Source organism: Artibeus jamaicensis, unplaced genomic scaffold (assembly GCF_021234435.1).
Source record: "Artibeus jamaicensis isolate MK-2021 breed Jamaican fruit bat unplaced genomic scaffold, CSHL_Jam_final contig_1998, whole genome shotgun sequence".
NCBI lineage: Eukaryota > Metazoa > Chordata > Mammalia > Chiroptera > Phyllostomidae > Artibeus > Artibeus jamaicensis.
In genome coordinates this window covers 17,349,080-17,375,697 of record NW_026521407.1, presented here as the reverse complement: position 1 = coordinate 17,375,697, position 26,618 = coordinate 17,349,080, and the positions used below count along the sequence as shown (strand labels likewise).

The window sequence follows — 26,618 nt, the reverse complement described above, 5'->3', positions numbered from 1 at the left end:
GGAGATATTCTCGACATTAGTTTTGACAAACATTGGAGAGTCCTCTTACTCCTTTGATTGTTAGATTTTCATAGCAGCCTGTTATGTTTCTTGTGTATTACCATATTTGGTGTTCCAGTTTTGCTTTCCTTAAATGTATGTTTTGCTCCCTGAAATTCCTTGTTTACTCTGGAGCCACCTGATTGTTCAGTCTTTCTCTTTCATGCCTCTGAAGCACACCCCAAATGTCAGGTGCCCCAGGGTTGTCTGTTCGCACCCACAATCTGGGAGGTAAAGTGCTCTGTGTGTGTGTGTGGGGGGTGGTGCTGGTGGTTTCATGGTAAGGGGGTCACTGTGCTTGAGGATGAGCAAGGGGAGATGAAGATGTTATGGCGCAGATCCCAGAAAATGCACTAAAGCAGAAGGCTTTGCTACAAGACATTGTTTTCCACACTAGTTTCCTTGTACTCTTCCCAGACAGTTCATTCACTCCTCTCAGCCTGGGGAACAAATGCCCACCTGCTGGCCATTCCAGGCTCATTGACAGAGATGAATTTCCTATTCTGTATGCTCACTTTCAATGAGTCCTGCTTTCAACCACACATGGCCCTTCTGCTACCCTTCCTTCCCAGCATCACTGAGTCCTGGGCCTCTATTGGGTTTCATGAAGGGGACAGGCTCCTCCCAGGGGAAGGCTCCAGTCTTCTTTGTGTGCAGTTCGATGCTGGCTATCTCAGCACCACTTCCAGAAATGTGTCCAAGTCTCCTGGCTGTTGATGGCCACCCTTGTGTTCTCTTTGTTGTTGTGGTTTCATGACTCTGGTTGTCATCTTAAGAGGGACTTGAAAGGGACGAGAAATAAGCTCATGTGGTCTGATTACTCCAATCATTTTGGGTTTCTATGGTTGTTTCAAAAAAAACATTATTTGACCCTCAGAGAGTTGTTGTAATGCAGCTAATGGACAATAGGGGAGGCTTTATTATGTAAAGAAATACGCATTTGTATTTCTGTTCCCTTCCACTGTTTCCATTCCATTCTGGATGCTTCAGGTGTGCTGGGCCCCATCCGTGTGACCTATCTGCTTGCAGCCCAGCTGAGGCATGCAGCTCCCTCTATTCCACTTCAGTTGGATGCGGTGTGACTTAGTTCTTCCACTGTGAGCTTATTCCAGTGTCACAGAAGGCTGCTCAGACCAAAGGCGGGTGCAACCAGTTAAGTGCAGGAGTGGGAAGGAGGTGTAGGTGTGGCTAGGAAGGGCAAGTGTAGTGGGAAAGGCAGGAGCAGACGCCCTTTGGGAGCACCATCAATCAGAAGGAGCCAGAATTCCATGGGTAAATGCTCTAGACCGCCATTCTTTGTTGGGACGTTCACGTGGTATGTTCTCAAAGATCATCCAGGGTCCTTGGTGGAATGGAGTCCCCCTGCTTCAGTAGTAACTTGATGAATATAGTGCCCTCTATGGGCATCTCCCTTCCCTGTGTCATTCTCTCCATTCCCTTCCTTCAGATTCCTGGAATCCCCTCCCCAGTGAACTACTAATTCTTGCATCAGGCTCTGTTTTCATAATAACCCAAACCAAGACAATATCGTGCACAATTAAGCTTGTAATGTACTTTGAAGAGGAAGATGTGCTTTGTAATGTACAACTGCAGAGGAAGAGGGGGCTGGATTTCTATTAACATGTCTGGTTATCCTTCATTCAAGTCCATTTCAACAACCATTAGTTTACAAATTAAAATGCATCCAATTACTTGATGTAATATGAAATGTAAATTAGCAAAGAGTTTTAACCAATATTCATTCCTTGAATGCAATATTTTAGTCATTATATGCACAAATATGTTCACACCTTTAAGCGAATATTAATATGATATTCTAAGAATTCTGCTTTCAGTGATCTTTCACCAATTTAGTAAACTGCTAAGAAGTTACCTTGAGTAACAAAAACCTATATACAGAATGAAGCCAGCCTTGGAAACAAAGAGAATGGGGCAGGCATGTTTGGGGGACATTCACCAATTGAGAAGAGTTTTAAGTGACTTTCTGGAGGACAGGAAGTAGACAGAACCATACTGAGGTGTGAGGGGGACCCAGGCTGTGAAAGTCAGAGCCAAGGGGCGGCGTCAGCAGAGCTGGGAACTCACCTATCACAACGCTGTCCAGAGGCTCTGGGCTCATGTGCCACAAAGATGGAAAAGACACCATGGAAGGTGAGATGAAAAACAAGCTCCTACAGGTCTGTGTATAGGGGGCGCCGGACCCCACCCCAGCCTGCAGGTTGTAGGTAATTCAGGTAAAAAACAGAAGGCTTTTCCCTTAAAAAAATGAATGAATAGAATAATCCAGGGAAACCTATGGCTTCTAGTGTGAAGTCCACAGTCCCAGATTAAAGCCCTCCTCATTCCAGCTTTTAAGGGGCCTGGATTCTAACCCATCTTTCTGTCTAACTGTGATCCCTCATCCCAGAACTCACTCTGACTTCCCATACGAGGAGGTGGGTGGGAAAAAAGTCTACTTACACAACAAACCAGCTATCTTGAAACCTTGTCTGTGGTAGGTTGAATAATGGTCCCCACTAGCCAAAGCTGCCCACATCCTAACCTTAGAACCTGTCCTTTTAAAAAGAAGGGAGAAGGTCAGAGTCAAACAGAAGGCAGTGCATGACAGTGGAAGTGCCTAGAGGAGAGGGGCAGGGGTGCAGGTCAAGAGGGGGAACACAGGTGGCCTGTGGGAGCTGGAAAGACAAGGAAACATCGTCTTCCCTGGAACCTCCAGAAGGAACCATCCCTGCTGACACTTGATTTTAGTTTTATAAGAGTGATTTCAGTTATTTCAACTTTAGAACTGTGAGGTAATACTATAAGATTTCTATTGTGTTACGCCACAGTTGTGGTAACTTGATACAATAGCAATAGAAAACTAATATAACATTCACCTTTGGTAAATATGACTAGAAAGCAAGAATCATCAAGCATATAAGAACAGCCAAGAAGACTAAATATAAAAGACAAATACAAAGAAAAAGAAAACCTAACCCTGCAAGAAAGATAATTCAGAGAATGGTACTAAAACACATTCTAATTCATAAACTTGGAGAGAGGAAAAATGATTACATCTACAAAATGAAAACAAGATGCTCTGAAAAATAAAAGAAAGAGTATGAAAAGATCCCAGCATTTAAAACTATGATTCTTGAGCATAGAGGGAAGTAAATCTGCAGAAAGGCTGAGTAAAAAGACGAAAGTGAAGAAAAATTTGAGAAAAAAGTCTGTCATGAAGGCTTTCTGAGGTCTTTGATTTAGAGCAAGGACAAGCTTCACAAAGGCCATTAACCTCCTGTGATGTCCAGGTGTCAAGGGTGCGAGGGCCCAGCTGCTCCCTGCCCCTGACCTCAGTGTGAGACGTGTGGCCACCATCAATCCCAGTGAAATGCCCTTATTCAAGGGGCAGAGTCTCCTCTCGTTCCCTCGGAGTCTTGGACTACACAGAAACAATATTTATTAATTCCACACTCTCCATCTCAGATGCGGTTTATGATTACGGGGAAGACAAAACATAGGAACAAGCTGTCCAAGGCCCTCTGTGGGCACACAACACAGCTCCTTTATTATTGCTGATGTATTTTTTCCCATTGCGTTATTTTTATAAGAGCAGATGCAGCGAGTTCACACATTAGCTACAGCAGCAAAGCAGAAAGAAGGCCCTGTGTGTGTGCTCATGCACGCAGGCACACATGTGCACACATGTGTGCTTTCCCGTTGGCCATCGGACATAGCTTCAAACAATCACCTTATTATTTTATCCCTGAAAAATAGCAGAAGAAATTTTTTGTTGCCTGAAAAATAGCAGAAGAAATATTTGAAGATGACCTCAAACCATGTTCCCCTTGCCAGCTACTCTTAATTATAACATCATACCCGCTGGACGTGGACAAAAAGAACAAGAAATGGCACTGGGCACTGTTGCACATCATGATACAGTCCCTGTATTTGTCCTCTTAGTGCCAGCACTTCGATGGCATGAAAACAGGACTTCTACACACTGAAGATCTCTAAGCTAAAACCACACCCATCTCAATGACCACCAGCAGGAGATAACACAGCTGGAGACATTCTCTCTACAGACCCCCAAATTTTGAAGGTTTTAATGTAAATCATGGAGGAGAACATTAAACTCAGGAAGAATATGGTTCTAAAACTATGGAATCAGTAGCAAAAGTCACTCCTTGGCGGATTATGGGGCCTTCAGCCGAGAACTAAAAGAGACATTTGTAGACTATGTTCCTGCTTCCTTCTAACATGGCAGCCTCTGCAGGGAGAAACTACATGCTCATGAAACTTCTTTATTTACTGAAGAAAAATAAAGAAGCAGTAATACACTCTCCAGTTGGGAGAAGATTCCACAGGATGATGCTCAAGGAGCAGCACTGCTCAGAAACAGACCCGCCGCCCCGCCCGCCGCTGAGGTCACGGATGCCTCACGAGGTCTCTGACGCTGCGCTTAGCACACTGTTTGGTATTTGTCTGTCTTTTACTCTGGTGACTAAGTGTCTTACTCATTGTTGCCTCTTTACAAACAAGGTGCTCTGACAGAGAACTGCAGGGGAAGCCCTATCAGAGAGTGCCATTAGGGAAGTCCTATTTGAGGAACTAACAGTTAGGCTAAGACTTAAAGAATGAGTCAGAAGCCAATCACACACACAGACAGAGCAAAAGCCTTCTGGTTCCAATGAACAGCATGGGCCAAAGTGTGACAGCAGGAAAGAGCGTGGTGTATTTTAACAACAACAAAGAGGCCTGTGTAGCTCAGGTATAGGTGGCAAGGGGAGAAGAGCTGGAGAAGATGGTGGGAAAGTGACAATAGGGACAGACTGTGCTGGGTGTTGTAGGCTATGCTAACAAGTTGGGATTTTATTCTAAATATGAATTATTGAAGAATTTTAAGCCAGGGAGTTTTCTAATTTGATATACATTTTGAAAAATATCACAATGTCTATTGAAAAAAAATAAGAGAGAAAGCAAGACCTAGAGTTAGGAGACCACGGTGGAGGTCTGCGTGAGAGGGTGGTGGCCTGGACTAGGGCAGTGGGTAGCAGTGAAAGGATTTCAGCAATGGGTTAAGAAAAAGGAACGCCCTTCAAGAATGACTTCCACGGTCTGGCTTGAGCACCGAATGCACAGTCATGCCACGTACAGACAAAGGGAGGATGGAGAGTGTAGGTTTCATTCTGGACACGTGACACTGGAGGTGTTTGTAAGCTAGCTAAGAGAAGATGCCAGGAGGTACCCGGGTATTTGAGTTCAGCTCTCAGATGAGAGATGGGAAATTTCAGGTTATTGGCATACAGTTGTTATTAAGACCACTGAAATGTACATGATCATTTAACAGAAGAATGAAGAGAATAAAAAAGGGAGGGGCCAGGCTCCAATATTTAGCATAAAGGTAGAAAAGTCAGTAGAACAAAGAGAAACTAGGATGAAGTGGGAGAAGCAGGAGAAAAAGTTCGGTTTGTGGGAAGATGTGGCCATAATTCAATAGGACGGAGTTAAAGGAATGGATACAGTGAAGAAAACCATACCACGTGGGTCAAAGCAGTGGAAGACTGGCTGGTTTCAGAGTAACAACATAAAAAACGAGGGGAGCTAAACCAGATTCCAGAGGGAAAAACAGTGATGATCACAATGAGAGAAATCCAACTTCTTCCAAGTAACTCCGTGCACTCTTACAAATTTACAAAAAATACATAAGGAGTAGGCAAAATGTATTTCCTGGTGAATCCTATATGAAAGTGTTTTATTACATATTTTCTTTTAAGGAGGAGGAAAAAAAGAAAATGAAACATTCTAGGATAAGAAGTAGACCATAAACTATAGTAAAGGAAGAATTAAAGGGTTGCTCCCCTCACTGACATCTATTTCACAAATGCACACACATTCAGAATTTTGTCAAACTATGGTTTGGATATCAATTGGTAGTTTCAAACAAATTCCATTTGAAGAAGATTTTAAAAGGTGGTGCAGAATGATCAAATCTGTACAATGAAATGGTACCAAAGTTTCCAGAAAATGGAGAACTATTTTTTTAAATTCTGTGAAACAGAAAATGCCTAATGTAAAGCAAGTGAACATTATCTTAAGAAAAATTTCTAATATTTAGCCTGATTACTATTAGAAAATTATAAAATAATCACTTTTCAGTGTAGAGTGGACTTGGATCTATGTTCTAGGCTTGTAAATATCCTCAACTGCTTATCTAATTACTTAACTATTTGGCTCAAGACAATATTTATTATTCAATAGTATACTGAGCAAAGACAATGTTCAAGAGCACTTTCATAAATTTCCCTTTCAGATCAATAATCAGATGAGGAAAAATACTTTAATGCAGCATAAGTAATTATTTTAAAATTGTTGCTTCCCCCTTAAAAAAAAAGTGGTTTCAGCTATCTGATTCCACTTCATTACCCTGCAATGCATTGGAACACATTAACAGTGCAAGAAGAATATGTAATAAAAGCGAGGATGCATTTTCAATTCCTTCTTGTCAAGTTTTAAGAGATACCAATCAACCAAACACCTCGCTAATAGTCATGAGACTGCTGTCTTAATTAGTTGCTGATATTCTGACTAAGAATCTCAGATGATGAAACTGTTTTTCCTTGTATTGAACCAGCTTGGCCCAGACTAGCCTGTCCCGCAGTGACATGTATGTTGAATACAAATCAGACAGCACAGCTTTAAATCTGTGTTGCAGCTCTCATTTCCAATTCGAGAACTGTACTATAATCATAAGCTTCTGGTGGATGAAAGGAAATCAGCTCTCTGAATATTAGCTAATGCCACATTTGCAAGTCCTGAAGAGATCTGTGCTGTTAAAAAAATAGATCATTTCGCGTGAACCTATATATATGAATTGCTTTGTACTGCTCAACTGATAGAAGCAATGCCTGTGCTGGGATTAAACCCTTTTCATCATAAAACCTCATCTGGTTCGGAGTCCAAGTCCATCAAACCTTTTCCCTTTAAAGTCCCGCCTTTGATTCTACATCAATTTATTCAAACCGCAGCTGGGTGGCTGAAAACGAAAGGACAGCATCATTTAAACCAACCATGTTCCCAACTTGAAAGAAGGGCTATAATTAAAAAAATGGGCATAAAAGAATGGAAATGGGATAATATTTTTTAATGGTAGTTCAAAGGCCAACAGATGTCAGAGCCTTTGAAGATGTCAGTACACTGAGCAAGAAGCTGCCATAAAAGAGCTTTGCCTGAGAGGTGAAGCAGCTTTTTAATGGCTCAGAAACCCTTGCAGACACATCCTTGTGTTTTTAATTTGTCGGAGTTTCTACAGTATTTTCTGATTAATGACACATGATTATAACTGCATAGCAGACATATTTTTATACTTGGTTAAATGAATAGTTTATCCCACATTCTTTTAGAACTAGATAAGCATAGGGACACTTTCACAGGAAGTCCAAAACTGTTCTGATTGCTTCACATATTTATGCTAATTTTGTGGGACTGGCCAAATTCGGAGTTACTATATGTTGCCAGCTTTTGTTCTTTAATAGTCTGATTGCTAGTAACACTGCAGTTCACATGTAGTAGTTCAAATGCGATTCACCAGCTTCATTCTTCTCGTGTGCAGGGAACAATATGTGCCTGAATAATTAATTTGTGCCCTAACTCATGTCAAACCAAATTAATGTTTAAAAACATTCCTGAGCTCAATCTAAACAACCATGGGCTGCCATGGGGGTTCAGAACAGAAAGAGTTGCGTGGGGAAATGGCAGCCATAACTGCAGTTTGACATGAATGCCTACTCAGAAAGGAGAGCTGTGATGCCATGTGTCAAATGCTGGGGGACACTTTGCTAGGATTTGGGGGAGGAACTCAGAGGATCCCCGAACTATTTGCCCTTCTAAATAGTTCTAACATGTCAATTTGATTTGTTCTGTGAAACCACCCTCACGATATTCATGAATGTTAACCACAAGTCACTAGTGAGTGGTACAAAAAAAGGCTTTCCCACCACTGGGTATGCCTGTAATTTATGTCATGACGAGGTGTGCGGGGGAGAGAGAGGTCACAGGCTTTGAAGTCAGACAGCCTTGAATTCAAATCTAGAGCCACAGAGCTTGGGTCTGTGTCCCTTCTGTTAAAAGCTGAGATAATGCCTATCTCTTCCCAGAAAGCATAGGAAAGAGTACCTAGTGCATGACATTGTGCTCAATTCCTTTTCTCAAAATAAACATACACAGAAAAACTAGGTCCTTTCCAGTTGAAAATGTTTTCATTTCTATAAACAACAAAAATCACATTTTAAAAATGACCATTCTTATAAAAGTGGATGTTGAAATGTCCCACTGTTCCAAGGCCAACAGCTTGTAAGTCCTGCCCCTCCCGTAGGCTGTATCTTCCACGGCCACGACTGGTCAAACCCCGAAGCACACACCTGTTTGCTTGTGACAGCTAACGTTTAGTCCTATGAGGACACCACTAGAGGGCAGGGACTGAAGTGCAGGGAGGGAATGACCTTCTCCAGTGGGGGCAGGCAACAGACCTGGGAAGCAGAGAGGAGTGAGCAGTGCCCTCCAACCCAGAGACAGCAGATTTCGTAGGCAGGTGGCCTACAAACAAACTTCCCCACAAGAAGTTGAACTATAATCCTTTCACCTGTCTCCTGTGTTTTCTCACTGAGGACAGGAGCATCTTGGGGTTTATTTTCCAAAGGGAGGGGCTCCTTCCTCTTTTGTATCTCGGAGACTACAGTTTGGGCATTACTAATCGTAGGCACAGTTTCAAAGGTGAAGGTTGCCTTAAGCATTACCTACCTCCTTGCCTGCACTTCCTGAATCTTTTTCTTGTCCCCTCCCTCCAGCTCCAGATGACCAAGTCTTCTGACTACAACTCCTGTGTGGAGTCCCTCCAGGAAGATACCTTCCTGCAGTACTCCTTTTCCTCTCCTTTACACTCCTTCCATCCATCAAAACTCCCATTTCTTTAGAGAAATGGATTTCTGCTCGATGACAGCAATCTAATTAGAATCAACTGAACAACATGGTGGCCAGGACAGTGGGCCTCTCTACCTCAACATCGTTCAGATCCTCCCTTCTGGGGAGACTTCCCTGGTCCCTTTGGGCCCACGCAGCCGTCTGAAGGGGGATGCAGGGCGGATGACCAGACAAGAGCCATGACGTCATTTGCAGTGCTCTGTGTGCTTGCTAAATGGCCGGGCAAGACGGTGAACCCTTCCAGGGAAAGGCTTTGTCCTTTGGTTTTTTTTTTTTTTTGTACCTCCTCTGAGCACAGTGACTGCTACATGAAGGTATAGGAATGATGAAGAATGAACAAGAGATAAATGAAGGAATCCTTGGAGATATGGTTTGATCTTAAAAGAAATAATTTGTTCTTCTTACCATATATCTTTATTCATTTAAATTTTAAAAGAATTCATGAATTGCCTATTCTAGAATCATTTTATTGTATCTATTTATTTTGAATTTTTAAATGCAGGCATGAGTTGCCCAGTCAAGGCAAAGGCATTAAATAAAGAAAAGGGCAGGCAAGAGAGAGAATGTTAGCCCCGAAAAATTCTACTAGAGCTACTTCAAGCAATGTAACCAACAGATCCTAGGCATGGCAGTAGACTGTTCTGGAATGGGAGATTCCTCATGGCCAAGGCCTCAGTGTGAGAACCTGGGCATTTGAGGGGAGCCAGAGAATCGCTTGTGACCAGCCTCCTTATCTCCTGGGAGCTGATGTGGAGCTACATACGCTCTCCCTCTGACCTCAGGCCCTCCCATACTGGGCTCTTGTATAGGCCAGGTGAAGCCTGGTCCTTTTTACCTCCCTGGGTGATCCAAAGGACTGCTGCTTCCCTAATGGAGCTAGGAAACCTTTGCAGGTAGACCTGGCGAGGGTCTTGGGGGACCTGACCCTCACTGCCCCCCGGAGCAGCAGTAGGACCCGAGGCACTGGGCTGGGCGTATAGTGAATCCTGTCCACATCGCTAAGGGAGCCTGGTTTAGTGTTGTCTGAAAAATCAAGCCTGACTCTGCCACTAAGTGCCCAAGTGGCTTCATTCACCCGGGCCTCATGTTTTCCATCTCTGAAATGGACTCCCTGATAAAGTCCACGTCCAGCTGTGGACTGATGTTCTTTGGTCTGTTTATGCTGCACAGCCACAGTTCACTTACTAAGATAAATAAACTAATGTTGATAGGGTTATAAAAAATATTTGCTCACTTCAATTTCTCACAACAACCCAGGAGTTAGGTATTATTCTTGCTTTCCCCACCTGCTCCTGAAAAACCTCTCTCTTGGTTCCTTGCCTGTGATTCTTGACCCGCTTTCTCAGTCTTCTTGTCTACCACTATTTGCTCCATCTCCCCTTAGGCACTGAGTGCCTTCTGTTCTCATTCCGTTCCCCCTCTTAGGACATCTCATCTTCCCTGTTGGTATCCATTACCATCCATCCTGATGGCTCTCAAATCTTCACTTCCAAAGGAGACAGATCCCTTTTTGGAACTCCAGTCCTACATTTCTACCAGCCTAAGTGACACCAACACCTAAATGTTCTGAGGCACATCAAACCACCACTCTGAGTCTCCTCTCTCTCCCTCACCGTCATATCAACTTTCCTCACTGTCGGTGCCTTACTTAAGTCTCTCATCATCTCTCACTGGGTGACTCCTAACTATCACCTGGCCTCCCACCTCGCTGCCTTCCAATTCTTAGTCCTCTGCTTAAAATTCTTCAGTGACTTCTGACTGTTCGCAGTTATGATCTTTAAATGTTTTTATTAGACACTTCTAAAATAAAAAACTGGGGCATGCAAACTTGGTATATGTATAGACCTGTAATACTACTATTTTAATGCATTATGTGAATTATAAAATTAGTACAAAACAGGTATTTTTAAAATATATATAAATACACATAAATAGAAGTTCTGTCTTTCCTCTTCCTGTTTCCTAATGGACCCTACTTGGGAGAACACTGTTTCAAATAATTACCAGAAGGAACAGTACATGTCATAAGTAGGACACTGAGGTGGATAAATGGAAGAGACAGGAATGGCAGCACAGATGGACAGTGTGAACCCCACACGGAAGACCAGTATTCGAGGGGACCCAGTTGAGACTTCCGAACATGGTATAAAGTGTTCTCCAGCTATTGGTCATGCCACTCCTTCTGTTTAGAATGCTTTTCCTATTCTAATTTGCATTGCAACTTTATACTCATTTTTAAACTCAATGCATATGATAGCTCTTTTAATGCAACCTTTTCTGATTACTTCCCCAGACCCTATGTTGCATACCACATGACTGCCATATCCTCACCTGGAATTAAAGCACCTTTGTCACTTTATTGTACTTTGCTAGGTGTAAGTCTGTAACTCCAGAAAGCCTGAAAGCTGGGCCTTCTAGAGGAGGCCATGGAATGGGACTGTTCATTTCCATACTGGTATTTTCACTGGTACCTTAGGCTTCTGGTGGGTAAGGCAGGCATGTAGGCAGAGTTTCCAGAAAGAGGAACAGAGTGTATTAACCTCCCTCAACACCACAGAATGGTGAAGAAAGTATCTTAAAAAGCCTAATTAGATCATTACACCAATCACGTGGTATAATTGGCAAAAAGGAGCCTTCTCAGGGACTCAAAAGCCTGGACAGCCTGTCCTACCCAGTGTGTTACTGTGTCTCCTATTCTGTGCAGCTGTTGCTGTGTGGTAAGATGTACCCTTTGTCTATGCTCAAGGGAGGTATTTTTCCTGCTACCTGTTGACATGAATGCTATTACCCTCCTTTTCTGACAGATGCACAATGTCTGTTTTCCCATAGCCTATACTCTGGAAGGCAGGGATGGTTTCTTTTTTAATGTTCCAAGGCATAACAAAGTGCCTGGCACATCTAGGAGCCCAACAGATGACATTAAATGAGTCTGTGAATATCACAGATGTGGGAAATGACGATTAGAGATATGAAGTGGGTAACTCAGGTTGACAGAGCCAGCAAGTGGTAGAAACTAACCATGAACCGGCATCTCTGTCTTCACACTGGACAAGAAATCGGTCATTGCATCCAGGTCCATACTTGAATTGTGACCTATATGCCAGTGATGTCCGAATTCACGTTTCTGGAATCTCGACCTACATGTCCAATGGGAGCTGGACACATCTCCATCTGGAGACTTAAGATGTAGCTCAAGCTCAGCTTCACAACAACAGTTGCTCTTGCTTGTATTCCCCCCAAATCACCTTCATCTTCAACACCACCATCTGTCTAGCAACTCAAGCCCAAACTCTAAAGAATTCTTCTTTTCCTCGCTCCCCACACCTAACCCAACAGAAAGTCCCACTGGCTCAAATACAGATGTTGTATAGACATCTGGGACGGTACACCACAGCCACAGTGGCCTTTGAAGCACGAGTCAGACCATGTCACCTTACTGCTTAAAAGCCTCTGCCTTCCAATCACATTTAAAATCAAATCTAAACTCCTCAAAGGCCCTCCCTGCCCCGCACCCACTGTGCTCACGCCACACAGGCCTCCCTTTTCTTTTCTCACATGCAAGATTATTCTCCAATGGGGCCACTGCGCCCGTTGTTCCCTCGGTCTGGCTGGCTTCCCCCATCCTTCAGTGGGCCTTCTCTGATGGCCAGCTAGCACAGTCGTTTGGTCACTGTACCATCTCTCTCCTTCAGTTCTCCACCCCTCAGTCACTGCTATGTGATGCTCCCCCGTTCATGTGTTTTTTGTGTGCTATCATCTGTCTTCCTCCAGTTCAAGTGGAGGTTCCTTCAGAGCAGAGTACTGACCTGTCTTGTTCTTTGAGGTGCCCACAGCAGGAACCCCCTTAGGGCCCCAGAGGCCATGCCCTACACGGCTCCCGGGCCACATCAGGATCTGAAAAGCATCTCCTAAGCTGTGCTCCCCAGTCCCAGGGCCTGGCACCAAAAAAACACCTAAAAAGTCTTGACTGAATTAAATAAATCAAGTTGAATAAAGTCTATATCGTAAGAAATTCCACATACTTAATTCTGCCTATTTTACAGATGGGAAAACTTATGTAGAAATACATTTAATTTATATATTATTTGAAGAGTCATGATGACAAAAGTTGCCAAGTCGCAGAGTCCCTGTTGTCAGTATCAATATGGAGCAATGAGATCTCAATGAACAATCAGAATGGTTAACGACAATTATGATTTTCATGAGAATATCATGAAATCCTCATTTCTGAACTGGATGATTATTTTTCATGAACTACCCACTTTATGGCACTGGCTTGTGATGTTCACTGCATGTCACTAGGAATGGCTGGGGAGGTGGAGTACAAGGGTGCATTTTCCCATGCTTCCCAAAGCCCAAACTAGCATCTGCATGTCAGAATTGACTTTCACAGTGAACGGGAACACACTGTGCCTCCTGAACTCATGGCTTTTGTCTAAGACAGCTTTGGCAGTAATTTTTGAATAATTGAAGAACAAAAGGTTTTCAACCCTCGCACTTCACTTCTCTTGTTGCACATGCCAACATCACTTTATCTGGAGCCATTATAAAATTTGCCCAACCAGCGAGCCTAACATTTACATTACAAAAAATGTTTTCAGGAAACATTTGGTGAACACATGCATTTCGTACATTAAATGACATCTTTGCAAATAACAAAATAAATAAGGCTCCACTTAACCCTAGGGTTCTGGGGTTTGTTTCATTAATAAATACTGACTTAAAGAGCAAACTTAAGATGAATGAATCACCAATTTAATTTTAACCTTTTTAATGACCTGCAACTTTCAAGTACTTCTGCTGGAAAATTCCCTTGTTTTGAGACGCTAGGTCTGGCTGGACTGTTGGTTCCACGTTCACTGAACACTCCTCTGCTCCAGAGAGCGATAATGTCAGTGGGGCGCACACAAAGGCGTGTGCATGTCACATGCATGCATACGCACACCTTGAGACTAACACTGCATTGCAAAGGCCCCAGTGACAGGAAAGAAGCCCCACATCCAGGACACACACTTCGGGAAAACTTCATTCTCTGAGGAATGAATTCATTCATTCATTTTCAGATGTAACTAATAAGTTCAGGCCTTGACTTCATACCGAAACAAATCAAAATACACCAGAAAAATAAAACAGGTTTTCAAACCCTGCAAGTCTAATTGTACATTGTTCCTTTCTAATTTCTCACGATCTATTTCCAACCTCTGAGTATACAAATATCCAATGGTACCTCAGAGGCCAGATAACAATATAAAATAATTGTAAAAATGAGTGAAGAAAATTAATTTTCACTAAATTTAAGTATTTGTTTCAACTGAAAAACAACCTCAAGTTTCACATTAATCTACCAGTTTCAATGTTTTAGGTATGTATCAGTTAGGCTAATTTTTATAACTGAAACGTTTCCTCCCAATGATGATATTTTTCAAATACTTTCTGTATATAAATATTAAGTAGTTGTAAAACAGACTATTATTTTCATGTATTGCCTTGCTTTCCTCCTCAAAGAGGAGTTTAAGGTTGTCCTGACATCAATTTCTGTCATTTTCCTTATGAAAAATGCTCAGGTGTTAAATATCTACCATATCACGCAACTGCGCATGATTCCAATTAGTCCTGAATGGATGACAAAGTGACAGTTTAACAAGCTTCAATCTGCCAGCCCTTTGAACACAGAATGAGATCATCATTTTGCCAATCATTTCTTGCACTTTGGCTTCAACCTCTCTGTCACAAAAAATTACCTAAAATATACAAATAAAGACATCAGGGACGAGTCTCAGATAACGGACTGAGTCAGAAATCCAAAAATGACTTTTCAAAGACATCAAGAAAGAAGCGTTATTCACCCAATATTTCCTTAAAGATAATTTCTGTCAACACTCTAAGCAATTACCCTGAGGTCAGGGTGAAAAAAAGAAGCAAGAGCAATATGCTAAAAACAACTGAACGTGTTCTTCCTTATGTCAATGGGACTGACATTCGGCATGTGGTGTAATGGTTTATCTCCGGGTTTTTAATATAAAAACTTAATTCACCTAAAAACTTCTCATTTTGACTAAAATAACTCTAGAATTAAGCCAAAATTATATCAACATAAATTGTTTTCGAGGATTCTAAAAGAAACACATTTTCTAATTATTCCCTGTATTTCTACTGCCAAAGTCCCCAAGTTTGAACTTACCTGACCTCACTCTCAAAGGTTCTGACTAACTGTTTTCATGTAATAGGATAAAACACCTAAGATCCTTTAGGGAAAAAATACTAACGTTGAAGTCTTTGAGATTTAAAGGTTCATTCCATAAAATGAATGGATCATATGTAATATTGAAAATTAATATGTGACTTTAACAGCCATTCATCTATAACGAACCATTCACAACATACCATACTCACCAATACTAAATTCAAATCCCTATGCAAGTTTTATAGAGACTGGTAGGTCCCATTGACCTAAAAGCTTATTCGATTCTTACTCTGGACTTATCTTATTTCAATAATAATGTGAAAACCTAAAGTGAACCCATTTAAAATCGTATTTTTCCATTCTACAAATTCTGAAATTTGTGGGCAAGAATTCATTTCCAAATAAAATATTAAGAAGTACATATCTCTTCAGAGTTTAATGGGTCTCAGAATAGAGGCATGGCCATGGCTTGAGGCTTTGGAGAAAGAGTCATACTATTGGCCAAAATTTGATTTGGATTTACATAGTCTGAGTTCTGAGTATCATTATTTTAAATCCAGCAATGTATTAATAACCCAAGATTGCAAATATAGTAGAATCTATGCAGAATAAATAAAATTCGGAGACCACAAGCTTATACATAACAGGCCACCGCCCTAAGTCTCAGGTACATTAACCACTAGTTGTGTAACCTGAGGCAATTTACTTATGATCCTTTCTGAGTGTTTTTTTTATCAACAAATTGGAAATACATATGGTCGTCTTCTGACCCGTGTAAGAAGGTCAAAACAGAGTTTCCAAATAGGAAACACAATCCTTATAGGTATTGGAAGGACTGGACGGGATAATGTAATGTAAAAAACCTAGCAGAGAGCTTGGCATGTGGGAAGCATAACAATAAATATTTGCTGCTGCTACTGCTGTTAAACATACAAGCATAAAAATTCCGTGTGGTCCGAGGAGGTACTGCTTACTAAAACTGGAACTCAAGCAGCATGATTCAATTATGACTTTGCAGCAACATCAAGTGTGGCAAATCACTGAAAGAAATGCAAATTGCGGAGAGAATCTCAGCACGGGGAACAAAGAGTACTAGTGCCTGTCTCCCATGCCAGGCAAAGATTCACGTATAACCCTTTTCCTTGTCTCCCATGTCTAACTAAGTCTCTCAAAAAATCTAAAATCTTTCTTGAGAGGGGCTGTGAAATAAAGAGCACTGAATTAAGAGTAAGAAGCCCTGGCTTGCTAGTTCTGTGACCTTGGGCAAGAAAATGCCCTTGAACCACAGGTTCTTCATCTGTAAATTAAAAATAACTGGATGTGCTCATCTCTTTAGATTGCTTTATCTGACTCCACTGTTGCTGGGTGCCTTGACACCCGAGGTGGCTGAAAACCTCCCTGTCTGCTGGAACGGTGCACACCTGGATCGGTGCTCCCCTGTCACCCCCGCTCTGCAGCACGGCAGTTGCCACATCGTATCCTATTTTCAGTATCTCCAGTATTGAATCGTTTCTTCTTCAAGAACAATATTAATATTTCTAAAGAACCTATTAAGTATACTGAAAACAAAAGACAGATTTTTTTAAGCAATCATTATTAATTGACATTAGGTTGCTAATTCAAAGAAAATACTTTATGTATTATTTGGAAGGCTTGTCTTTAAAAAGAATATTCTTTATCTGAAAGTGGACCACATGCCATCGAATGTGGTTTCTATGGTAACTGCCACAGTTGAAAAATATGCATAGCACTAAAGATATACTGTATAATATTTCCACAGATGAATTGCTCTTAAAGAAATCAATTTCTTTGGCTCAGCCTATTTTCGTTTTTTAAAACTTAATGTAATTCCCTCCACAATGAGGCCCAAGTTGAATTATTTATAACACTTTAATTGTAGCTATATATGCTACCCTCATGCTTATAAGATGAAAATAATTATAGAATTTTAGAATTACACTGGCAAAAGAAAACTGGTAACCTACAAAAGATGTAAACTTTACTTGAAAGAGCATCTTCCTATAATTTTCCTAATTACAAACCTAAGAAATAGTATTCTTATACATAGTAATATATAATGATATGTCAATACAATATACATTAAATTAATATATAATTAGACACACCATTAATATATAATTAGACACACCACATTAGACACACCACTACTGAACACTAATAAAATGAGATCTTTCTATCAATGTGTCCATATCAAAATCGAGAAGGACTTTGGTCCTATTTGGGAAATTTTGCATAATCTATGGTTTTGATGCCAGAAAAACAGTATTTCCCACACTGGCTTTTTAAAGTGGCTTAGTTAGGGAACCCTCTATATTTTAAATGTACACATGAAGTTCTTGGGCTATCTTAATAGTATACACTCAGATAATGCTATGAAACTTCATCTAAAAAAAGTAAATTTAAAATTGTAATGTGGGGTTTGACCGCAATTCCATTATTTGTGAAAAAATAAAGTGAATTGTTCAAAACATTTTCTCACAAACTCTTCTAATGTCTGACATTAAATATATATGAGCAAGGTAAAAAGCAGAACAAAATCCTCATACACATAGACAATCGGGTGGTGACTGCCAGAGGGAAAGAGGGTGGGGGCAGGTGGAAAGGGTGTAGGGGGATAAATGGGGACGGAAGGAGACCTGACTTGGGGTGGAGAACACGTGATGCAGGGTGCAGACGATGTGTTACAGAGCTGTACACTTGAAACCTGTGTGGTTTTATTAACCAATGTCATCCCAATAATGCAATAAAAAACAATAAAAAACATGTGAATTGCAGCAAAACCCACTTAATATTTAAAACCCCTATCCTTCCATTCCTCTTCCCTCTAATACAAATGCCACAGGGTGTTGGGGGATGAGTATCAAAGTGTGGTGTGTACACAGCTGGAAGGCCAGGCAAGCACTCTGATGTGAGTGCACATGTTACTAGGGAGGAGAAGGGAGCATGGAGCAGGGTTATGTTAACGGCAACAGCCTTACTACACTGGGGGAGACGTAGTGTACACAGTTTGCTTTGTCCGAGCCATCAGCCCAGCTTGACCCAAAGAAGTAAAAATTTTTACTACCTCAAAATGTGATAGTAGTGAATAAATATTGATGATAAAATACTATTTTAGTTTTGTAAGTAGGATGTGAACCATTTAGTACAGGTACAAATATCCTATATTGCTGGACCAAATTACCACTTGATTTTACATTGCCTACAGTTTTCCATACTACACATTCAGAAAACAAGAGGATCAGATGTAAGAGAGAGAAAGAGAACAGATACTCTTGGAAATCAACACTAGGGCATTAACTTTAAAACTATTTCCAATATCAGCCATGTTCCTAATTTTTACTTCCTGAACACATTCTGTAAGGGTTTCTGGGACAGTCATATAATGATAGTACTAAAATTGGCTAGGCTTGTGACTTAAAATAAGCTTTCTTTCAATTTATAGTATGTACAAAATTGGATCTTTCAAAGCAGTTGTGTTTTTTTGATGTTGAGAATAACTGAATTCCCAATAAATTAAAATAAAATTTTGGCACACAAAAATAAAAGCTGCTAATTACATTTTAAAACATAATTAAAGAACCTAAGATTTTTCCCACCAGATTTAATTTCCAAATATTTTAACACACAGAAAACACAATCAGTTATTTTGGTCAATGTCCTTTATATTAAGTCCCATGTCAAAAATTACTCACAAAATCAATAGCCATGAAAAACAACAACAACATGAATCAGTATGATTTTTAGGAGATAATAATAATCACACATTTTATCATATTTCCCTTTTGCTATGGCTTCCAGGCAAACTTAGAACTAAAACTTCTACTTAACCAAAACATTGATTAAAGTATAGATTTTCTGATGTGGCGAATGTCATTCACTGCTTAATTATTATTTCCAGTTATATTTTACCTGTTTAAGCATGTATTTATTATAAAATGTTGCCTCTCAAATCCTTTCTGAAAGTAGTTGGCAGGTAAAGAAGTTAAAATCATGTGTTTTCAATAGAAAAATGCTTCCCCCCAAAGGCCCAAAGACTACGCAGTTTTCACAACAATGTTCAGAATACACGTCTTGTTAAATCCGTCCTTAGTCAGTCTTTGAAGAATGACAGCCAGGCCTAGTGCACTGCACGCACCCACACTGAGCTTATTAATGAAGATTTTTATCTTGTGCCCAGATTCCCAAATTCATGGAAAATAATGTTGTTGAGATATAATTTTAAAAATTAAAGCTGTTTCACCACATATGTCTTTTTTGGAAATTTTTCTGGTAATATAAGAGAGGAAGAATGGGATTTCTGAAAGCCCACATTTTAGAACCCATGATAGGTGCAGCCTCTTACTGTGAATCAATATGGCGAAACCAAGATGATCTATTTATCATGCAAAATTGTTCATACTAGAATCAATTCTCAGTTTAGGAAATCAGTGAGCACTGAGATGGCAATGTTAAGCAAGACACGTTTTACTATATACAAATTCTAACTTTCGCGTATTTTCCAATGATAACCTGCAAGCCTGTTGTGTCTAATTTGCATTAATCTGATGGTGGTTCATTGTGGCTGCTTTGGTCACCTGACCCTCGATTCGTCTGCACCTCAACAGGTCACCTAGACGGCTGTCCTGAGATGGTGACACCATCTCTGGGGTGGATCACAAAGGTTCTCTGTAACAGTCTCATGCACACCACTCACTGTGGCAACAAACTAAAAGATCACACAGTCTCTAAGTGGTTCAGGGTCCTAAAAGAACAACTAAGAGATCAAGGACCCCAGGTCCTGTTTTTCTCCTAATTCAAAGGGGTAAATTGCAGAAATTCTCTTACCACATTGCAGTTCAATAGCAAAACAAGAATTACATGCAGAACTATTATGGTATAAGAAACTTTACTAGAAAAATCATCAGGGAAATATAAATTCTCTGCATTATCAATGCAGGGAAATATAAATTCTCTGCATTATCAATTCTCTGCTTTGAATCAATCAAAGCCTTCTTTAAAATAATTTCAATAAGAAGGATCTGGCAAATGAGAAATATCTGATAATGAGGTGGTGAATTTCTACATATCTTTATATCTACTGATCTACATGCTTTTTTCTTAAACATTATGACCCTAAGGAGATACCAGACTAAATGCCTGTATGAGGGTGGTAAATTTAATGTGTACTTCAGCCAATGACACCAGAAATGTGCTACCATTGAAAATCAAGGTATCATGACAGAAATATAGTATGTGCATAGAATAATTAGCTAAATGCACCAAATAAAATGAGGGAAATGGTTAACTGTCGTAGGTGTGTTATTATATCTCATCATTTCTATATAAAACAGAAGTTACTTGAATAACAACTAAGCACAACCAAGCTATAATAATTATACAGCATATTCACCAAAAAGGACTTCCTGCTTGATATATGATTCACCCTATGGTAGGTAACTATACTTTATAATAATGATTTTATTATCCATATGCAATATATTACCCATTTAGAAAGGACAAAAGAATACTGTATATTTAGCATACAACTTTTAGTATATTGTATGCATTCAAGAATCTGATGGAAGAAAAGCAGCAAACAAAGGCACAGTATCCAAAACAGCTATTTCACTGGTCTTCTTTGGTTCAGTATTTCAACTAGTCCTTCCCACAAAATGGCCTCCTTTGCTAAACGGAAGCAGCCAAACATCAGCTGAAAGTCAAATCTCTCCAGAACCCAAACAAAAAAATTATACCATCCAGTATTTAAGATACTTGTGTTTGTTCTGCATCAGATCACAAAACAGTCATTTGAAAAAACGATCTATTTTAAAAAGTATATGCTCCCTTTGTGTTTTTGAACACTGTGAATGGAATTCAGGACTTAAAAGGTATCATACATTAAATTAATTAGAACACAACCATAAAAAGATATATTTATAAAATGTAGGACTTACCTGAATAAAACTTTGAAACAATAGCCTCAGTGAATAACCAAAATGAATACAAAATATTTCCATTTGGGCATATATAAGATTTTAAAATATATAATTTAATGATAATTGCTTTAAAAATATGTTCTCTAAAATTAACTAAGTATATAGCTTGCACAGGAAATCATTTCCCTTTGGATCAAGAATGCTTTCAGCCTGTTTTGCCACTGTGTACTGGCATTCCCGTGCAGCCATTCCAATTGTTCTAAAACAGACTCAAATTATGAGAACTATAATCCTGTGCTACAGCATGTGAAGAAGCTATATGGTCCTCATACTTAACATTTCAATGAGAAGAAATTTAATTAATTACTGATTATATGGCCCTGTGGCTTAATTACATATAACAACTCGAAAATTTCCTCTTTGTTATCACTGGGTGAACCGCACCCTACATAGGGCAGATACAACATAGCCAAAATCACAAAGATGTCTTCTAATTTTGGCCTCCACCTGCGGTGGCTTTCCACAACAGCACCAAAATAGTAGTTATATAAATTAATGGATTTTATTGTATCAATTATTTAATTCTACTAGGTAAACAGACACTACACCGACTTACAACTCAAACATCATAGCATAGAAGACAATGGAAGACTTAGCATCATCTTTGAAGGAGAAATGAAGTTTGAAATTTTTCTCAATAAATTGTATGGCTAACAATCAAAAGATCAGCATCAATTTTACAAAAGCTCTAATGAGGCTGGAGGCAAAAATATAACACATGCTGATTTAATAGGGACCACTGACTAATTCCGGTACCATGGGTACTATAGTGAGACTACATTCTTAGTCAGCAAGCCCCAGAAACATGAAAGTAACTTTCCTATAAATGTATATTATTGACCAAAAAAACCCGTGCTGAGTATATCTATATTGCCCGGTCACTATCCGAAAGTAAAAGACTCAAGGTCAAATGAAAAATAACCAGTAACTCCCAATCTTTGCTTTACCGCCTCCCACTCTTCACTCAAGAAATTAACATCTATTTAATCTGTAGTATTTTCATATTTAGATAATTATAAAATTGTTTAAATACATATTAAAACCAATAAAAGATTTATTTCAATGTTTAAAGTTATATTACTTGGGGAGGTAGAATAATTAGGAAAAAGCTTATGTGTGATGTGGATAATAAGGTTAGATTTCAATGGTAATGAGAGTTATTGAAACCCAGTGTGTTATATGGTTTTATTAGAAAAGAAAATGATCTTGCTATTGTTATTAATTTCTCTTTAATAAAATTTCACAGAGATCTTTTCAAGAATACATTAAAGGCCTCTGATTGTATACAGGGTGGGCAAAAGTAGATTTCTAGTTGTGAGTATGCGAAACAGAGTTTATTTCTGTATTATTATTAATTAATTATTGTACTATTTTCCATACAAACAACTGTAAACCTACTTTTGCCCCACCCTGTACACCCTAAAGAATGTATTGTACTACAAAGATATATGCTCAGTAAGATGTTTTTTCATCTGAAATTTATAAAGATAATTTTCCATGCTGACAGTGCACATTTCATCCATAAGTTTGAAGAGTCAAATGCTACCGCAGCTGGGGGTTATTCTGCCAAATGGCTTCCAACAGGGACCACGGAGATGGAGGCTAGGAGGCATGTGTGTGTGTGTGTGTGTGTGTGTGTGTGTGTGTGTGTGTGTGTGTGTGTAGGAAAAAGCAACAGACCTGATGGGAACTAGCCCTTCACTGGAGTCATTTTTATCAATTACCATCTGAGTGATCTAATCAAATATAGAGACTAATGAAAAAAGCAACACTAGGAAGCAAAAGCAAATATTAAAACAGCTGCTTGATTACCTACGGAGATGAAAACAAAAAGCAAGGAGTGAGGCTGATATATTTCATAGGGATTTGCTAAGGCTGAGGGGAGGGGGAAGGGGGCAGATACCTTTAAAAAATCCATCATGAAAGGAACTGAGACAAGATTATAAAAAGGGGGCCAAGTTATAGCACACCATGGGATTTTTAATCTGGCTACCTGTGGTTTCTGTAGTTAAAGCCTTATTCATCCCTAAAACGAGGGGGGGATGGAGGGAAGAAAACAGAAAAATCACATTTATATGTCAGTTTTGCAAATGATCAAACAGCGTGCATCAACAAGAATAATAAGAAAACATTAAACGCTGATGACTTTTAAAAAAGACACCCGTTTTATCAAATATTATTGATAATTACCTGTGAATCTCGTTTCTTGAACTCTTGAATTTGATTTTCGTGCTCCATATTGGCAGCGCGAAGCTGTTTTTCCAGGTTTTCAATTTCCCGTTCATGGTCTCGGACTAGGCTATCCTTCTCTGCGTTATGCTGCTGTAATAGGTGCGTCTTCTCCTGTTCATGCTCCAGCTTCAGCTCTACTATCTGATTGGACAATGAGGAGGACAGTTCATCAACAGAACATCCTTGTCGTCATGACAACTCATGGACAGCTTAATTTTTCTATAATTTATCCAAGTTGAAAATTTTATTTTTGCGTCATTATTACCTCACCCTTGAATACTCTCATTTTGGGGGGAGGGGGCACCTCAATCTCCAAATATTTGAGACAGTTGGGCATATTCAATTAATCCTTCTGCAATCTGTTGACACAAACGCCTGAACATTGAAAAAAAATATGCCGAATGTTAGGTATTTCCTCCCCAAGAATTAGGGTATTACTGATCAACAATGGTTATAAATGGTTAATAGTCAGTACGCTTTGCTTTTTGCTTAAATATATACACGGACAAGCAGCAACTAAATCGATCAGTTTTTTATGATTTTCAAATGAAAGATCGGAGGTAAATATGCATCTGGATTATTGTACATACAGTTGTCTTTTCAAAATTAAAATGATAAATTTCAAAGCTCTATTATCTTGTTGTCAGCTACGGTACACCAACACAAACAGATGTATGTGTTCCAGAAGGGCACCTGCTGTGCTGCAAGCTTGCGCCATGATTTCATAAAAAGCATTCTATTCTCAGGATCCTTTCCCAGTCCACTCCACACTGGAGACTGTGACCTTGGCCAGTCTTAGCCTCTCCCTGCAAGACTGAATGGCAGCCGGAGACCAAGGGCCTGGTTGCCGCAGCTTTGATACTAATCCTCCCAGACTGTGCACAATGGCACCCTACCTGGCCTGCAAACTATAGCCAGCCAGGCTGTCTTTGAAGCAGGTGATGAATAGGGGACCGCAGGAAGCCAGCTTCCCCAGTGAACTCCAGGCCACACAGCTGCTAAGAACAGTCACTTGGATTTTTCTTCAGTTTTGGTGGATTTCAGGGGAAAAAACTGCGGTTATCTAGAATACGTTGTGTTATTTTCAGCGTGAGAATCCATCTTCAAAAAAGCTAACAGTAGGAGCCTGCTCCAAATCGATCTTGTTTCGTGCGATGAATCACCAGACTACCTTATCTTAAAGCTATAGCATTCATTTCTCCAGACATGCCTGCTCTATTAAATTTCAGAAGTTATCTTCTTTTGAGATGAAAAATTCTCATCCTCTATTAACCAATTAAGAATCAAAACACAAATTAAATTTGATTTTAATTTAGACACAGGTTTCAAAATTTTTCTATTGTGATGTGTGAGTTTTCTTAGAGAACTGGGAAATCAACAATAAATTCCTGATCACACATAAATTTATTATACTATTTACAAGAAAGTATACTAACTCTTGCATATATATGCTTACCAGAACAAAATTACCTATAATATGAAAAAATTTATTTTGCATCTGAGAGTAAACGTGTTCTAGTGAACTCATATTTATTTAAAATGTAGGAATCTTTCTTCCATATTATTCTACTGTTGGTAATATATAGGAAAAAATAACAATTTTCTCCTTAAATATTATATAAGGTAGTAAAGAGAAGTGTTCTTTGATTATTTAAAATAAATTTACATGCTTTATTCTGTGCTCCATACAACTACAATGTTAATTCCAACAAGAGAGAATTAAAAAATGTATCGATATTACTGCATTTTTTCCAGTCAGCCAACTGTATGAATTATTGAGTTAGAGTATCTTTAGTTCTCAGACACATTATCATTTCTACTCAGTGTCATGCTATCAAGCATCATTATAACAAAGTTTAACACTTTACTGAAAATCATTCAAGTATACAACACACTGGAAGGAAATAGAGGGAAGTGGAAAGTTCCACTGAAATCTCAAAAAGCCTCAGAAAAACTGGGAGAACAGGTGTGGTTTAAAATTGATAGAAAGCAAAATATTTTACAATATTCTAGGAAAAAATAACCAATTGACCTATAATTAAGGCAGAAGAATTACAGATTTTTCCCCCTAGAAAAAGATCGGTGACCACAAGCCGCTGTGAGGTCATTGGCAATGGTGCCCCCCCTCCCCCCTCTAGGCTCTGGGAATAATGCGCGATCAGAGTAACTTCATCATTGGAAAAGTTCTTTTTGACAGACTGACCAATGATCCTGCCCACCTTCAAATCTGAGTTTATTCATTCTAACAAGTCAGGAACAAATGAAATAGATGAAGACATTTCAAGCCTAAACAGAGATGTTCATAAACTATCATTAGTTTGTTGTTTTGTCAGGGCCTGTTACTCAGTGATGCTAATTAAATACAAAAATCTCAAGGTTGCTGGAACCTTTTAAAGTGAAGTAGCTTAGGCTTGTAGCCTAAGTAGCCTTGAGGTAGCTTGAAGTAGCTCAGTACTTGATGCAGTACCACTTGGCCAACTTCTAGATGTTATAAGCCCTTTCTGGTCTTTGCCTAGGTGTGTCTTCTCCTGATAAATAGTAGAGTCCAGGAGAAAAGCCCAAATGTTCTAGAAACATCTTGATGGTGGATTCATAACCACAGAGGACATCCTGAAGGTGGATCTACATTTTAATGCAAGATTTTATTTGTTCCTAGACCCTTTTGTATAAGTAAATATTAAAATAATTCTTGGATTTTCCGGTTTGGTCCTTTATGGATGGTCACATTTCAAAGGTAGACATGAAGTAGCCTATCCTCCTTACATTGGTCTACTAGACACTTTTGGCTGATGGACAATAATTTGTTATGGAGTTAATGCTGACCAGGAGGAGGTAAATCATGGAAAATTTAGAGGATGTAAAAGTAGACAGCATCCACAGGGATGAATGTTGAGTGGTCAACATAGTCTCTAAGTCCAGGTGGTCCCGATCCTATAATACAAGGTCTGCCTGGAAAAAGTCCAACCATTGTTAACATAATGAGAATGGCCTATATGACATCGATGTAACCTGGCAGCCAAGGATAGTAGACTGGAATGCGCATGCGTAAACAATGACAACTTCACTGTACTAGTCAGTGGGGGCTGCAGACATTGCTGAGTGAGCATGTGCACTGTGGGGCTGTCACATTCAAAATGACTGAGTGTGTAAAGCAATGAATCGGCATCAAATTTTGTGGTAAGCTTGAACATTCCTTTCTTGGGAATTAT

The 26,618-nt window shown here is 39.5% G+C and overlaps 1 protein-coding gene across 2 annotated transcripts in view; it reads right to left on the bottom strand.

Annotated features, from left to right (window-relative positions):
• Positions 1-26,618, bottom strand: part of CEP112 (centrosomal protein 112) — a 336,669-nt gene that overhangs the window by 158,038 nt on the left and 152,013 nt on the right. For both annotated transcript variants that reach the window (XM_037128107.2, XM_053657443.1), the window contains exon 20: positions 23,368-23,550. In XM_037128107.2, the coding sequence (XP_036984002.2) occupies positions 23,368-23,550 (183 nt within the window). The remainder of the gene's footprint in view (positions 1-23,367; positions 23,551-26,618) is intronic.